Source organism: Thalassophryne amazonica, chromosome 17 (assembly GCF_902500255.1).
Source record: "Thalassophryne amazonica chromosome 17, fThaAma1.1, whole genome shotgun sequence".
Lineage (NCBI taxonomy): Eukaryota > Metazoa > Chordata > Actinopteri > Batrachoidiformes > Batrachoididae > Thalassophryne > Thalassophryne amazonica.
The window spans coordinates 31,027,689-31,040,287 of record NC_047119.1 but is presented as its reverse complement, the minus strand read 5'-3'; the positions used below and the strand labels follow the sequence as shown (position 1 = coordinate 31,040,287).

At 39.8% G+C, this 12,599-nt stretch overlaps 2 protein-coding genes across 2 annotated transcripts; one reads left to right on the top strand and one right to left on the bottom strand.

Annotated features, from left to right (window-relative positions):
- The first annotated feature begins 417 nt into the window (after window positions 1–417).
- On the top strand, window positions 418–6,612 carry orai1b (ORAI calcium release-activated calcium modulator 1b). Its single transcript, XM_034192091.1, is given in 6 exon segments — window positions 418–521; window positions 604–724; window positions 5,951–6,101; window positions 6,104–6,251; window positions 6,253–6,362; window positions 6,365–6,612. Coding segments are annotated over 5 exon segments (666 nt in total). The 5' UTR covers window positions 418–521; window positions 604–607; the 3' UTR covers window positions 6,505–6,612.
- A 3,123-nt stretch (window positions 6,613–9,735) lies between these two features.
- Window positions 9,736–12,040, bottom strand: morn3 (MORN repeat containing 3). The gene is given in 7 exon segments (XM_034192101.1): window positions 9,736–10,097; window positions 10,580–10,764; window positions 10,851–10,973; window positions 10,976–11,009; window positions 11,632–11,785; window positions 11,865–11,898; window positions 11,901–12,040. Coding segments are annotated over 7 exon segments (711 nt in total). The 5' UTR covers window positions 12,016–12,040; the 3' UTR covers window positions 9,736–10,031.
- Between the last annotated feature and the right edge of the window lie 559 nt (window positions 12,041–12,599).

The window sequence follows — 12,599 nt, the reverse complement described above, 5'->3', positions numbered from 1 at the left end:
ATTGGTTTGCTTCCTACAAGATACCTCGGCATAATTAATGGTACCACAAACAACTGCAGTGTCTTAAACAATATATATATATATATATATATATATATATATATATATATATATATATATGAAGGTTACATCATCGAAGGAGGCCAATTAACACCCAGGAACTAATTAATTTTTGTCCTAAAGGTCCAACAAAACCCCGGGATCAACGATAGTTATTAAAAATAAAATAATTATCTATTTTTCTTCTTCTCCAGTAATAATAATAATTACATCGATCTAATGATATTATTATTATTATTATCACCATTGTTGTTGTTGTTATTAGTATTATCATCATTATTATTATTACATGTTAGGTGTAATAAATTGTAGCTGCTCATCAGCGGATGTTTCTTCTAGGCGCACAGACTTATGGGTAATGTAAGGTGCAGCCACACGCTGAGTTTCTCCTGGTCGTAAGAAAGGTCTCTCTTTTTTCCGCCGTATTTGTCAGCCGTCGACGAGAAATATTTTGTGAAGTGTTGGTATGTTGAACGCTAGTTTTTGTCGTGTTGGACGAGTTTAACAAGCTAGCTAGGTCAGCGCCGCTTGTGCTGTCGACCCTTTGATGATGAGTCTTAACGAACATTCAGTGCGAGCTCTGTCCTGGAGGAAGCTCTACCTGAGCCGAGCCAAACTCAAGGCTTCCAGCCGGACATCAGCTCTGCTTTCTGGATTCGCGATGGTAAGATGAAATATAAATTGCACTCGCGTCATAGTTGGAGAGTGACACAGCGTTTGTAAATTTTGCCTCTGGACACCACAACCGCAGAAATGAAACGTTCAAGATGTGCTTGTAGTGTTGATTCTGAGCTTTAATTGAAGCGTATTAGTATTTGCAGCCATTTATATCGATAGTCCTGCACTGTTCTTAATTATAATTGTTGCCACAGCCAGTGTTCTTCAGACAAGTCAGAGGAGGTGCTACATGCATGTTTCCAAGTCACTGAATATAGTGCAAGGAGACAAGTGAGGAAAGCCACAAGACACCCATACCAACTCTGAGGACATTATAGGCTTCTGTGGCTACAACTGGAGAACCTGTGCATTGTACAACTTTTACCACAGTCATAGCTTCATGGTGAAGTTGCACAAAGAAGGACTTTCATGCAAAAAAAAAACAAAAAAACATCCATGCTCAAGTCTCCCATGTGCCTCCTGGCAAAGTGTAGCTAAAATTTCACATTTTCCGTTCAAGAAATTATGTCGCTGTATAATACTCCACTGTGAAACTGGTTAGTGATACAACAGTCAAAAGTTGCACTATGCACATTTCCTTCAATCACATCCACAGATGCGTCGTCATGGGAGTCTTGGTGGCTTCCCTCACAAGTCGCCTTCTTGCATGGTTGAGAACTGTCTACTCTTGACAGATTTACCATGCAATATCATACTGTTTGTATTTCGTAACGAGTAAGGTAAAGTCCAAGACATTTTCATTGACTTGGGAGTTTCATGTATCAATTCCTTGGCTTTTTTAAAGAAAACTAGCTGTAAAAGTGCTGATTTGTATGAAAAATAATCCTTATATTTATTTCCTCTGAAAAGGGAGGGCTGTGTATAAAAATGGCTGTAACTCCTAAATGCTTTATGCGATATGTTTTGTTAAACACCTTGAATCAAAGCTGAAAGTCTGCACTACAAGGACATCTTGATTGTTTCATTTCAATTCAGTTCTTCCTACCACATATAGGTAATTACATACCGCCACAAGTGGTGCACTAATTGTTTTTGCCTGAATTTCCCGAGGTTTGCTGACCAGCATATTTCCAGCTGTGGCGCCATTGTAGCCTGTGGTATAGTCAGGAAAAACATCAAATATGTCTAAATAAAACTGGATTCTCTTTGGGAGTGATGAGAATGGACAGGATTAGGAATTAACATATCAGAGGGACAGCTCAGGTGGGACGGTTTGGGGATTAAGTCAGAGAGGTGAAATTGAGATAGTTTGGACATGTGCAGAGGAAGGACCCAGGGTATATAGAGAGAAGATGCTGAGGATGGAGCCACCAGGCAGGAGGGGAAAAGGGAGGCCAAAGAAGAGGTTTGTGGATGTGCTGAGGGAAGACATGCAGGTGGTTGGTGTGACAGGAAGTTACAGAGGATAGGGTTGAGATGGAAACGGGAGCAGCTGAAAGAAGAACTACCCTTAAACTTTACTTCTCATTTGTTAACACACAGCAGCCAGATAGAATATATTTTTGCTGTCTCGTCGGTGGTCCAGTTCCCCAGGGCTATGTATGTAAACAAAGCTGTTATCTCCTTTCGGTAACTTCAAATTCTACAAATCTCACATGATGGTCGGTAATAGTCATTGTCAGTTTGTGTTGCATGATTCTTTCATTTGTTCATCCTCAGTTAATAAGCATAGACATTGCTAACATGAATAGCAGGTAGCCTTTTGAAGTCTTGTGTCCACATCACAGCTCTCCTGTCCTGTTGAGATCATAAAACACAGTTGTCCGCCGTCTTCATCTGCCCTTGCTTTCTCTCTGATTCTTCATGGTCATACTTCTCCAAAATCAGATGAACCTATACAGACTGGTCCCGGTGTGTAGTTGTCCACTTCAAGGAACACCCCTTACAAAAAGACATTTTTTTCAGGTGTGGGACCGTCATGTTCCTGAAAGTTTCACGCTCCTTTATGATGACAGACTTGGAGATAAAGCATGCAAATGTAACCGGAAACAAACACTAAAACTAATTACAAAATAAAGCACGTTAGCCAGGCACTGTTAAGAAAAAAATCATTGCTACTAGCAGAAGTGCATTGATTGAGGGTGCTGGACTTATCTCACGATACCCTGCCTGTGGCACCACTGACTGCATGCTCATCTCAATAATGTACTTTGTTTTTGATGCTATTCTGGTTTTTCTGTTTCCTGTTTCTTCAGCTTGTAAAAACTACGTAACTGTTAGAATGGCCTAAGCGGCGGGACACCCCTCTGAGTCTGGTCTGCTTGAAGTTTCTTCCTCAACATCATCTGAGGGAGTTATCCCTTAGAGCTCCTTCACACAGTGCAAAGTTTGGATGACGTTTGTACAAATACGGTGAAACAGCATGAAACAGTTCGAATTTGCGCAGCACGAAACATCGTGCCGACAGGCAGGCGTGCACAATCCCAGTGCGAGACCTCATGCACGTGATGGGGTATTTCGAGCAGGAACAGTGCAAGGTGCACCACATCACGCCACTTACGTGGAATAAATAAATAAATAAATAATAATAATAATAAAAAAAACAGCCAGTACCTGTGGGACCACATCGCGCCGCTTATGTGGAATTAAAAAGAAAAACGCATACCACCCACTGGATGCGAACCCGCGCCTTCCAAAAGCTCTGATTACCAGTCAGCAACTTTACCACTGAGTTACGGAGCTGTTCTTTGAAAGCTGTGGGAATCTGCCTCATAATAGGAAGGACATGGAAGTGTTACAAAAAAAATTAAAATCACACACCATATAAAAACACAGCATTTATCAAGCGAGCAATACAAATATGATCCATCTGTTCCTCTCTACATGACTCATGGTCACAGACATACAGTCATGAAATGACATGAATGAGAAGCAGTGTGCTCTGATGTCCACAACTACTGGTCCAGTGCGTCCAGTTGGCAGCGCGCGTCCTGCCTGACATGCGTGTCTTGTGGACGGCGTGCCGCAGCACATACACCACGTCATGTGGAACAGAGCTCATGTGGGTGACGTGATGGTCAGATTGCCTACTGCGTGTTCTGATCTGATGGTCCGTTTCAACCTGGGGGTCTGTCATTGTCCGCTCCGTGCACGTGTGTCAGTGTGTGTGTTTGCAAAGTCACACTCCTGGGGAACTTAGACAGATTTCACAGCAGTACAACAGTGGTTGCCTGCAGTCTGCTGTCAAACCAAGAGTGGGACTGGCCACACATTTTCTAAGTGCTATGCAAGCAGTGTTAGATGTACGTGCGTGTCACCTGGAATTCGGCCGGCACCTGCCACGAGAATGTGCGATGGGTTCGCACAGCGCACACTTTGTCTTTCAGCCGCTGGTGTGCACAGATAGTTGTACAACCCCTGGCAAAAATTATGGAATCACGGGCCTCGGAGGATGTTCATTCAGTTGTTTAATTTTGTAGAAAAAAGCAGATCACAGACATGACAAAAAACTAAAGTCATTTCAAATGGCAACTTTCTGGCTTTAAGAAACACTATAAGAAATCAAGAAAAAAAGATTGTGGCAGTCAGTAACGGTTACTTTTTAAGACCAAGCAGAGGAAAAAAATATGGAATCACTCAATTCTGAGGAAAAATTATGGAATCACCCTGTAAATTTTCATCCCCAAAACTAACACCTGCATCATATCAGATCTGCTCATTAGTCTGCATCTAAAAAGGATGGAACACACCTTGGAGAGCTGTTGCACCAAGTGGACTGACATGAATCATGGCTCCAACACGAGAGATGTCAATTGAAACAAAGGAGAGGATTATCAAACTCTTAAGAGAGTAAATCATCATGCAATGTTGCAGAAGATGTTGGTTGTTCACAGTCAGCTGTGTCTAAACTCTGGACCAAATACAAACAACATGGGAAGGTGTTAAAGGCAAACATACTGGTAGACCAAGGAAGACATCAAAGCGTCAAGACAGAAAACCTAAAGCAATATGTCTCAAAAATCAAAAAATGTACAACAAAACAAATGAGGAACGAATGGGAGGAAACTGGAGTCAACGTCTGTGACCGAACTGTAAGAAACCGCCTAAAGGAAATGGGATTTACATACAGAAAAGCTAAACGAAAGGCGTCATTAACACCTAAACAGAAAAAAACAAGGTTACAATCGGCTAAGGAAAGCAGTTTGTGGACTGTGGATGACTGGATGAAAGTCATATTCAGTGATGAATCTCGAATCTGCATTGGGCAAGGTGATGATGCTGGAACTTTTGTTTGGTGCCTTTCCAATGAGATTTATAAAGATGACTGCCTGAAGAGAACATGTAAATTTCCACAGTCATTGATGATATGGGGCCTGCATGTCAGGTAAAGGCACTGGGAGATGGCTGTCATTACATCATCAATAAATGCACAAGTTTTATGTTGATATTTTGGACAATTAAAAGGATGTTTGGGGATGATGAAATCATTTTTCAAGATGATAATGCATCTTGCCATAGAGCAAAAACTGCAAAAAACATTCCTTGCAAAAAGACACATAGGGCAATGTCATGGCATAGGGTCAATGTCAATGAGCAGATCTGATTTGATGCAGGTGTTAATTTGGGGGATGAAATTACAGGGTGATTCCATAATTTTTTTCCTCAGAATTGAGTGATTCCATATTTTTTTCCTCTGCTTGGTCTAAAAAAGTAACCGTTACTGAATGCCACAATCTTTTTTTCTTGATTTCTTATAGTGTTTCTTAAAGCCAGAAAGTTGCCATTTGAAATGACTTTAGTTTTGTGTCCATGTCTGTGATCTGCTTTTTTCTACAAAAATTAAACAACTGAATGAAACATCCTCTGAGGCCGGTGATTCCATAATTTTGCCAGGGGTTTGTAGCGACAGGTTGTACGAGGCGGGTAGAGGCAGGTATGATTTCACACGTTTTGCATGCAATTCCTGCTTCGTGCGCACGTCGACCAAACTTCACACTGCCCTTACCACTGTCACCTGTGTGCTTGCTTTAGGGCTTTTTTTTTTTTTTTTTTTTTGGAAACTGATCTACTAAAAAAAAAACAGATGTTGACGACGCAGTGCATTCTGGGTCAGTTTTTTCCTATTTACTGTAGGGGAAATTGTCGTGTTGTAAAATGCCAAAATTTAAATAATTATGTCACTGTCCAACTACTTACAAGCCTGACTGTATATTTCACTTATGAATCATTTTACAAACAATGCAGTATTTCCTTATTTTATCTTTGTTTCCAGGTAGCCATGGTGGAAGTACAACTGGATACCAGCTACCCTTACCCACCTGCTCTCCTGATTGCCTTCAGTGCCTGTACAACTGTTCTTGTGGCTGTCCACCTGTTCGCTCTGATGGTCAGTACCTGCATTTTGCCCAATATTGAAGCTGTGAGCACGTCCACAACCTCGACTCTGTGAAGGAGTCTCCACACGAGCGAATGCACCGACACATCGAACTGGCGTGGGCTTTTTCCACAGTTATTGGCACCCTGCTCTTCCTGGCTGAAGTGGTTTTGCTTTGCTGGGTCAAATTTTTGCCTATTCAAACCCAGCAAGTCCAACAATACTACAGTTAAATCTGGTGTAGCTGCCGCTATCACTTCAACCTCTATTATGGTTCCCTTTGGTTTAGTGTTCATAGTGTTTGCTGTGCATTTTACCGCTCACTGGTTAGTCACAAGACTGACAGGCAGTTTCAAGAGCTGGAGGAGCTTTCTAATCTCACCAGGCTACAAAACGAGCTGGACAACAGAGAAGGTTCAATGTTGCAGTCGCCAAGCTCACAATTCCCATAGACCACTTGTCTGTGATGAATCTCTTTGAGACTTCTTTTGGTTTTTCAGGAATCAAAGCAAACTTTAATCTTATAACCATTGCACTTTGACCCTTTAATCTGTCTTGATGAAAATTCGCCATTTCAGATTTGTCCAAACTTGAATCCAGGTGTTATTTAATCAAATGTGAATCTACAACTTTGAGATGAAGAGACACCTGGGAAAAGTTTATGTAGTCATATGGTCACTGGACAGCAGTGAAGGTCCAAGTCTTTAAGTTTCTTGGGATTCTTGTCTTGCTTGTAGGGTTATGAGACTTGGGGGCTAACCTGCCATCTAAGGCGATGACTGTGTCTTTGGTACTATGTTTCTTTGAAAGATCCTTGGGGACCATTGGATAGACTTGGTGTCAAACTCATGATTACTTAGGGAGTATCATTTGCGCTGTGAGGGAAGGTCAGATGGGGTTATCTTTGAGGGGTGGGGATATGCCAGGTGTCTGTTTTGGCTATCCAGGACCCAAGGCAGGTCCATGGTGTGTTGAATGTGATGTCACGTGTCAACAACGCATGCATGCTCCGAGACCTGACCTGACGTACAAGTCTGCCATAATGCATGTAGCTTTAAATAAATGTTTCGGGTTTTTTTTGTTTTTTTTGTCAGATAACCACAAAAATAATCATTTCTAATCCTGTTTGCTGAATTTATTTCACATTTTATGAATTCCTTTATTGAATTTTATGAATAAGTATTTTTCACTTTGTATTCACTGTGTACTTTGTGCTTATTGTAAAAAAAAAAAGAGTGTATTTATAATGCCTGCTGTTTTTATTGTTTGACTAAACAGTTACCAAATATAAAAATTTAAAGAAAAACCTGAATAAATGAGTGGATAAACACAATGAATGTAGGTGTTGCCCACACAGGGGCACTGCATGTACAAATTAAGCAAATAACATGTATATGTTTGTGGACCATGGTGGAGCAGCAGCAGTGCTCTTGCTTGCTAACAAGAAGGTCCCAGTTCAAGGCCGCCGATGCCCTAATCTCCATGTACATCTGGAGTCATATCAGGAAGAATATTCAATATACGTAAAACGTGTGCCAAATCATTATATGGATCCATGCAACCATGAAGAAAAACAAAAACAGGATCAGCCAAAAAAAAAACAAAAAAACTTAAAGGAATATGTTTTAGATGGTGTTCTTTCCCTCTATTAGACATCTAGAGACATGTAGAATTAATGCAAAGGTGCACTGAATCCATTTTGGTGCCACTTTGTGGTCCAACATTTTACAGAGACATTTTATGTTTTGTTTTTTTCCCCCTTGATTTGTTGCCTGTCCAAGTGTCTGTACTTTATAAAAGTATAATTGCTGCCATTTGTAGCACAGGATGTGGTGTTAAAATAAATATTTTTATGAAGCACAAATCTGTTTCAAAAAACATTTTGATTTAAAAGATTGCTACCTCTACTCACAGCAGTGATACTACTTTTTACTTGAAAGAGTCATAGTTGTTATGAAATACAAATAATCATTTTGCCTTCCTATTACTCAGGTGTGTAGATTTTTGACAGAATGCATTTGCTGAATCTATTTGTGCAGTTTACTACATTTCTCTGTGTTGTCACAGTTTCTCCATGACAACTTGAACAAAATCATCCCCCACTGTACTTAACAGAGTATTATTTCTTGTCATTTTTTAGTTCCCTAGACAGCAACAGCAATATTTGTTGTTGTTGGTGGGGGGGGGGGGGGTGTCCTTTTTCAAATCCCTACCCACAATCTACATGCCACAAAAATAAATAAACCATAAATATTTGGTCTACATAAATGATAATCCTTCCTGTTTTAAATGTTGAAAGCAAATTGCCGATATTCTGTTTATCAAATCTCAGCGTTAAGTCAACACAGCTGGTTCTTTTTATCCTAAATACAGCATGAGGAGACAAAACAAATGCTTTAGTGACTATTTCCCAAATCATCCAAAGTCAACAATAAGGCAATTGAACACCAGGGTTCACACTACCAGCATCAGTAGAGGATGTTCTGTGCATGAGTTTGCCTTCTTGTTTGTTTTTTAAATTTGACCCAAATGCAGGACTCTGTGACCTTAGATTTCCAAATCAGTTATTTTATAGATGTGTACCTGAAGACTATTATTATTATTATTTGGGTAGTAATGGCCACCTTCAAGAGAGCAGTTACAGTTGTGACTTTTATCCACAGCAGGCATTTTTGACTTGTTAACCCGTTTTGCCCCCCACTGGCAACAATTGTTGCCGAAGTGTATCACTGTCATTTTCTACTCACAATAAAAAATCTCAAAGGTACTAATGGAACTTTTTCCACTTAAACTCCACATAAAAAAAAAAAATCTGGGCATAAATGGGTTAATTTAACACATGCTTAAAAAAGAGAGATACAAGGGGAAAATTTGAATTTGTTTGTATCACCACCAAAATGTGCTCAGTTCTTGACCCAAGGACCATCCTTCAACACAATGTTATAACCTGAACTATAAACCAGTGGATAGATGCATACAGACAATGCCTAGATGGCCCACATGTTGAGTCAGTACGAGTCAGCAAAGACCAACAAGCTGGACCAACCAGGCAGACACCCATGGAGAGGCTGGCCCGGATGGTGACCATAATCTGGAAGAGCACAAAGACTGTACGGGCCAAGGCAGTTGGCTTCTGGCTCTCAGCTGACTGAGATGGGCTCTTGGACTGAACAGGCCAATGGAGACAGCTCTTGGACTGAGACTTTCTTTGTAAGAATCTCCAATATGACACCATCCATAAACAGTATTTTACCATCCCAATAGCCATTGACAATACTATAGAGAAGTAATACTGTCTTTAAAGTAGTAATTTACACTATTTAGAACCACCAGTATTATTGCAATGTGAATTTTCTGGATTTGGACTAACATTGAAGGAGGTAGGTTTGACTCCAGGTAACAAAAATAATTCACATTGCCATTACATCCTTGCAAAGAATTTGATAATAAAAGGCAGTGCAAAAGCTTGAGTGAATGATCAGGATTTACTGAACCAATTGATACAATACAGTCATTCTGATATTGGTTACTTCCTGACATAAAATAATCTCTGGATACTTTAAAAGTCCTCCATAAATTCAGATAACAAGGCATAGAAGTGGCAGGCTCTGTACTCTGTCTGGACCTGGCTGACAAGTATTCAGAGTATGACCCAAATGCACAACTCCTGCACAGTGACATGAATTCTTGCAATAATTTATTCAAATAATTAAAAACACAGGAGAAAATGCACTCTGGTGATCAAACAGAAGGACAAACGAGTACACCAGAAAGCTGATGATGGAAGTCAAAATGTAACAATATAACCCAAAGGCGAAAAAAAAAACGATGGAAACATAAACTCAGTGTGAATATACTGCTTATTTAAACAGAGTTCTTAAGTAACATGTAAGCAAACCAAGACAGAACTGTATCAAAATCAAGAAAAGTAAGCTGCAATAAAAGGTGAGGCACTTGCTTCTGACCCTCTGGCTGGTCATCAAACCTGATGAAGGTATGCTGATCGAGCGTCATTTAACACCTGCTCCATATCCACTAGTTGAAGCTTTAAAAAGAACATGGGTTCACATTATAAGACACATTTTGGCAATTATAATAATCCTGCAGGATTATTTATTATGGGCAGTACAGTTATCAATTACCACCTGTGGCCTTTCTGTGTGGAGTTTGCATGTTCTCCCTGTGTTTGCGTGGGTGTCCTCCAGGTGCTCCGGCTTCCTCCCACATCCAACGACACGCAGGTTAGGTGGATTGGAAACTTTAATTGTCCGTAGGTGTGTGTGCGGATGTGAATGTGTTTGTTTGTCTATATGTGGCCCTGTGACAGACTGGCGTCCTGCCCAGGGTGTACCCCACCTCACACCCTATGACTGATGGGATAGGCTACTGCCCCCCCCCCCATGACCCTTAATTGGAGTAAGTGGTTGAAAATGAAGTGAGTGAGTGATTATTTAATTATGACAATTTCTTTTGATAGAAGAAGTAGCTAACATTGTCAATTAATTATGTTTGTGTAAAACTGTATACCTTTGGAATGGGGTATTTTGTTGGTGTTGGTGCTTCAGCCCTTCCTATTTCAGACAGAGTCCCACATTTGGCGACTCCATCCACCCAAACACCTTCGTACAGCTGGCCTTTATCCAAATAGTAGAACTTTCCATTGCCATTCTTCTTACCATCCTTACAGGTGCCGACATAACAGTTTTCATTTGCTTTGACACAAACAGACAAAGTCTAAATATCACCATGTGGTCTCCCTAAACTGTAAAAATGAAAACTTTAAGTCATACGTTCTTACCAAATATATAAATGCCCTGTCCATGATTCTTATCCTTCAGCCATTCTCCATCATAGTAATCTCCATTCTCATAGTACATTAGTCCGCGGCCGCTCCGCTGGTCTTCACTCCACTCCCCCTCAGAACTTCTGAGTTACTGTAAAAGTGTGTCCCATAACCCTAAAAAAATAACATAATTTAAGCCTGGACCAATTTCTCCAGTCGCATCCACATAAGCCTATATCTCCTTCTGCCATGTGTGTCTTGGTGGCTTCCCTCCACTTGTCTACTTATTCAGTTTTTAAGACTGCCTTTTAGATGTATCATACAGAGCCATACTTATTCTGTTTTCTTAATTATTGATTGTGAATGAAATTCAAGATGTATTCAGTGACTTGAAAAATGTCTGTGTATCCATCCCCTATGCGTGCATGTACAGCAAATCACATACAGAAACTGTTAGTCAATTAAATGATTAGCAACATTAACAATAAATATACGCTATTTTGATAGCCCTGTAACTTGTACTCAAATAAAAATGTGAATCTTTGGTTCCATCATCTCAAATAAATAATTCAATGTAAATAGATTGTCAACTGACTGATATTTTGACAACACAGCATTTGAAGATGAGTTGCTGTGAAAATTGAAATACACATTTTCTCCCAATTTCTGACATTTCATACATCACCTAATTGCAAAATTAGTCATGTTAATCTGTAATGAAAATTAATTAAAGCCGTGATACCAATAAGTAGATTATGTTACATTGTGTATGCATTCCAGAATATAAAATACATACATTCTTATTGCCATTTTTCCATTCACCATAGTACTGCATTGCATACTCCTTGGTTTCTGGGATTAGTACACTGTAGGTACCATGTCCATCACGTTTCCCAAATTTCCAATCTCCTTATAATGGCGCAGCAGTCTTCCAAATTGAATTCCCTCCCCTAAGAAAATCAGTAACCAAACATTTCAGTTATGACTTATGATTATCTATTCCAAACTTCCATTGTGGCTTTTGGGAGCGTTTTCTCACCATGTTTCTGATTGTTCTGCCACCTCCAATGTATTCATCCCCATTGACTGAGAACACTGTGTGCCGAAATCCACATTTCTGTGTTTTAATATCCAACAGCTTTGACTGAGGGATTTTAGTAGGTTGTTTCAAAAATGGCATGGCTCAGACTAGATCTGATGAAACTCCTGAAAGACACATAACATGTTATTTGCATGAACTCTACATTTCCATCAGACATGAAAGACTCAAAACTATACAATATACTATACAATACAAACTGCCCTCAGGATGACAAAACGTTACCTCCGAGCATTCAAATTACAAACACTTTAGTTCAGAAGTTCAGATTTGTATGTAGAGCGTGTCAGCAAAAGTCTACGTTGAAATTTGTCCAACCTGTTGATTTATTTAAATATAATCCTCTTCAAAGCAGAAATAAATACTGGAGCTTTATGCTGTCCTCCCGGAGACGAGCGTTCTTCGTATCCTAGCAACCAAAAGCAACCCGCAGACTGAGTGGTCTTAAAGATCAAAGGGTTCTTGAGCCACTGGAAGCACGTGCGCTGTGTTCAAGTGTCAGCCATGAAATCAATTCTTTTGTTTACACTGACGTCATATAAATATAACATGAAGGAACAAGAAGTCTCATTATGGTCACATAAAGGAGATCAAGTCATTGGTTCGATTTTTTTTTTTATGTATTGTTGATTCAGCTTCGAAAAAAATATTTATTGTATTTTTAA